Here is a 4,861-nt window from a genome sequence, read left to right as displayed (position 1 = left end):
TGGAGAGACCTGAAAATGGCTGTCCACCAACGTTCACCATCCAACCTGACAGAACTGGAGAGGATCTGCCATGATGAATGGCAGAGGATCCCCAAATCCAGGTGTGAAAACTTGTTGCATCATTCCCAAAAAAACTCATGGCTATATTAGCTCCAAAGGGTGCTTCTACTAGATACTGAGCAAAGGGTCTGAATACTTATGACCATGTGTTATTTCAGTTTTTCCTTTTTAATAAATCTGCAAAAATGTTAACAATTCTGTGTTTTCCTGTTACTATGGAGTGCTGTGTGTACATTAATGAAGAAAAAAATCAACTTAAATGATTTTAGCAAACGGCTGCAATATAACAAAGAGTGAAACATTTAAGGGGGTCTGAATTCTTTCTGTACCCACTGTACCTGTCTGGGAGGAGTGGTTTTGGACTTCCTGGGTGTGTGTTTAAATGTTGTAGGCCAGTGGAAGACAGAGGTTAGGCCTCTTGTGGCCAATCATATTATTGTTATTGTATCATGGTTGCGCCTGCAGTTACCACTATGTGGCGCTGCTGCTCCATGATTCAGCAGTGTTGAAGGACATGTTTATGAACCTTTTGTCACTGAGCAAGGTGTTATCACAAAAGGAGTGGACGGAGCCTTGAGGTCTAGCAAACAACAGGTGGTTATGTGGATCAAAACGAGTGGATGGATCCGGGGTTCCCTGTAAGGATGTGGATTGGGCGTCTTCCCATTGTTGCCAGGGAGTAGAGGTGTTTTGGAACAACAGGGAGTAATCTAGAGAGTTGGTGTGAAGAGAATTTAGGGGCTATGTGAGTGAGTGTGTGTGCTTGGGAAGGCCTTTGGTGTCTTAGCAGCTTCCTGCTTTCAGACCCAAACTAAATGTGAAAACCACTGAAATCTAACAATCAGATACACCAAGGAGAACTGCAGCACTGATTTACTGCCTCTTTAACTTCAGTTTAGTTTTGTGTGATTGGGTGATGGTTTTTCTAGGTTGACAAAAATGGCTTATTTTACCCCTCTCTCAAACCATCTGTCTTCCCTGGCCAAAATGTGAACATTGTTGTCCTCAAAGGAGTGTGTTTTGTTCTTGAGGTGTATGTGAACAGCTGAGTCCTGTCCTGAGGAGTTGGCCCTCCTGTGTTGGGCCATGCGCCTGTGTAGCGGTTGTTTAGTCTCCCCAATCTACAGGTCTGTACACTTCTCACTGCACTAAATGGCATAAATCACAGCTTGTTTCTTGGTGTCTTGTCTTTGGGATGAACCAGTTTTTGTCTTAGGGTGTTACCGGGTTTGAAGTGTACGGGGATCTGGTGTTGGTTAAAGAGTTTTTCCAAAACTCCTGAAATGTATGGAATGACGGCATTCCCCCTCCTGTTGTCCTCCCTCTTTGTGGGCCTCTTGTTAGTTTTTAAAAAAGCCCATCTGGTATAGCCAGAGGTCTTGAGAGCTGTCCTAATGTGTCCCTGTTCTCTCATCTTACCTCTGTTGGTGGTGGGAATAGTGTCTGCCCGTGACTGTAGGGTTCTGATGACTCCTCATTTGTGCTCCAGTGGGTGGTGTGAGTCAAAACGGAGATACTGGTCAGTGTGAGTTTGTTTCCTGTACACCTCTACGTTGAGATGTCTGTCCTCTATGATGTGAACTGCACAGTCCAGGAAAGCAAGGCTGTTGTTTTTCACATCTTCTCTGGTGAACTTGATGTTCCTGTCCACCACGTTGATGTGATCAGTGAAGTTATTGACTTCCTGGATCTTGACCCAAGTGTTGTCCACATATCGGAACCAGTGACTGGGTGATGTTCCCATGTAGGAGTGTAGAGCTCGGCTCTCCACTTCCTCCATGTAAAGATTCGCCACTATGGGAGATACAGGAGAGCCCATAGCGCAGCCATGCTTCTGCCTGTAGAAGGACTCGTTGAACTGGAAGTAAGTGGTGGTGAGGCAGAAATCCAAAAGGGCACAAATGTGGTCAATGGTCAGGTTAGTGCTTATCAGCAGTGTGTGGTCTTGTAGTAGGCGCATCCTCACTGTTGCTATTGCTTCTGTGGTGGGGATGCATGTGATGTGACATCGTAGGAGACCATGGTCTCATCCTTAGTCTTCTTTAGTGTGACAGGCTGGAAAACATTGAGTCAGTCCAGAAGTAACAGCTCCTTCAAGAACGATCAAGCTTGGATTTTTTTTCCCCTGTCACATTTTATCATGAGGACAGAGAAACAGAAGTCTCATCAGGATCTGACCTTCATCTTCTTGCAGAGGCTAAATAAAAAAAGGGAAAATTATTGCTGATGAAATGATTGTCCCTCTGTTGGTTTAGACAATCAAACTGTAAATATTGTAATCTATAAATCTTATAACTTGTGTATTGTGATAATGTCTCTGTAGGTCATTACAGATCTGGAGGAACAGCTGACCAGACTGACAGAAGAGAACGCCGAGCTCAACCGTCAGAACTTCTACTTATCCAAGCAGCTGGATGAGGCCTCAGATGAGAGAGAAGATTGTCTTCAACTCAGCCAGGATGTGGACCGACTGCGTCGAGAGGTGGCCGACAGAGAGATGCACCTCAACAACCAGAAACAGGTACCCACTGTGGGGCCATGGCGAGATGGAGATTCATATATTAACTATGGAGTTTGAAAAGAATCGACCTAAGAATTTAAGAATCTAACTCAGGTCCAAATTCTAGGAACAACAAAAAAGGCAGATGATATGATGTTAAATACGTCATTAAGAACAAACCTCGTTGAAGTTTTCATGACAAAAACAAGAAACAAGTAGACATACAACACTAATACAGTTGTTACTAATGTATAAATCAACAATGAAATGTCTTCAAAAATCAAGGACAGCCCAGTTTCCCTCTAACTATTTTAATAGTTATGTAACATAATTACTTTACTACTAATCCTACTTTGGCTACTTTCTATTAAGTTCTAAGCTATCTTCCAGTTCTATCTTTAAAACTGTAGTTTATATTCTACCTTTAAATTCACAAAAGTCATATCAGTTTTCCTCATACCTTTTTTTTGTAAGAGTATTTAAAATATCATTATTAAATGTGATGCATTTCTTATTCAAATCTTACCTTTTTTCTCCCCAGAACCTTGAGACTCTAAAAACCACTTGCACCATGCTGGAGGAGCAGGTCCTGGAGCTGGAGACCCTGAATGATGAGCTGATGGAGAAAGAAAGACAGTGGGACACCTGGAGGACAACACTGGTGGGCGAGAAAAACCAGGCTGAGAGGAAGACCAGGGAGATCCAGAGACTGTTGGACACAGAGAAACAAAAAAGGTGTCAACCACGTAACTGACTCATTGGTTCAGCTTTTTATGACATTTTCTGTGCAAATTTCTTGCTTCCTTAAAAACGGAGGCAGGATGGATATTTTTTGTAAACATTTTTCATTAACATTTTAGTACAACTGGATTAAGTAGTACTTCTGCAGCTTCTTTAGCTTCTGTTTACAGCCATGGGAAGATGTCTGGCCTTCTTGTAACCTCTCCCTTTATTCCATAAATCATTTTATACAATGGCCACTAATTACTGTTTTTTTTTTCATCAACATTGAGAGAAAAAAGTTGACTAAATATTTCAGTGTTGGATCTGAATCCTTCTACCTACACAAACAACATCTAACAGTTTTGAGTATAATATAATATAGTCTTAAGAGCTCGTGCAGGAGGTTGAGAGATACCGACTAGATATAGTCGGGCTCACCTCCACACACAGCTTGGACTCTGGGACCCAACTCCTTGAGAGAGGCTGGACCCTTTTCTACTCTGGAGTTGCCCGCGGTGAGAGACGGCGTGCTGGCGTAGGCTTACTTATAGCCCCCCAGCTTGCCAGTCGTGTGTTGGAGTTCTCCCCACTGAGTGAGAGGGTCGCTTCCCTGCGCCTTCGGGTCAGGGACAGGTGCCTCACTGTAGTTTCGGCCTACGGGCCGAACAGCAGTGCAGAATACCCGGCCTTCTTGCTGACACTGAGAGGAGTACTGGACAGTGCTCCTCCCGGGGATTCCATCGTCCTGTTGGGGGACTTCAACGCCCACGTGGGCAACGACAGTGACACCTGGAGGGGCGTGATTGGGAAGAACGGCCTCCCCGATCTAAATCCGAGTGGTGTTTTGTTATTGGACTTCTGTGCTAGTCACAGTTTGTCCATAACAAACACCATGTTCAAGCATAAAGGTGTCCACCAGTGCACTTGGCACCAGGACACCCTAGGCCGGAGGTCAATGATCGACTTTGTAGTCGTGTCATCTGACATCCGGCCGTATGTATTGGACACTCGGGTGAAGAGAGGGGCTGAGCTCTCAACTGATCACCACCTGGTGGTGAGTTGGCTCCGCTTACGAGGGGCAAAGCTGGATAGACCTGGCAGACCCAAACGTATCGTGAGGGTCTGTTGGGAACGTCTGGCAGAATCCCCGGTGAGGGGGGCCTTCAACTCCCACCTCCGGGAGAGTTTTGAACAGGTCCCGAGGGAGGCTGGAGACATTGAGTCTGAGTGGACTATGTTCTCCACTTCCATTGTTGATGCGGCTGTCCGAAGCTGCGGACGTAAGGTCTCCGGTGCCTGTCGTGGCGGCAATCCCCGAACCCGGTGGTGGACACCGGAAGTAAGGGAAGTAGTCAACCTCAAGAAGGAGTCCTATCGAGCCTGGTTGGTTCGTAGGACTCCTGAAGCAGCCGAAAAGTACAGGCAGGCCAAGCGGACTGCAGCTCGGGCAGTCGCGGAAGCAAAAACTCGAGTCGGGGAAAAGTTCGGGGAGGCCATGGAGGAGGACTATCGGTCGGCCTCGAAGAAATTCTGGCAAACCATCCGGCGCCTCAGGAAAGGGAAGCAGTTTCCCACCAC

General features: G+C 45.7%; 1 protein-coding gene across 1 annotated transcript in view; it reads left to right on the top strand.

Annotated features, from left to right (window-relative positions):
* The window catches only part of LOC103397033 (citron Rho-interacting kinase-like), a 44,596-nt gene that overhangs the window by 20,532 nt on the left and 19,203 nt on the right, over window positions 1–4,861 (top strand). Inside the window, exons 11-12 of the mRNA XM_025052929.1 lie at window positions 2,384–2,581; window positions 3,102–3,295. Of these exons, the coding sequence (XP_024908697.1) occupies window positions 2,384–2,581; window positions 3,102–3,295 (392 nt within the window). The remainder of the gene's footprint in view (window positions 1–2,383; window positions 2,582–3,101; window positions 3,296–4,861) is intronic.

This window comes from Cynoglossus semilaevis, chromosome W (assembly GCF_000523025.1).
Source record: "Cynoglossus semilaevis isolate Cse_v1.0 chromosome W, Cse_v1.0, whole genome shotgun sequence".
NCBI lineage: Eukaryota > Metazoa > Chordata > Actinopteri > Pleuronectiformes > Cynoglossidae > Cynoglossus > Cynoglossus semilaevis.
This window is presented reverse-complemented; position numbering and strand designations above follow the sequence as displayed.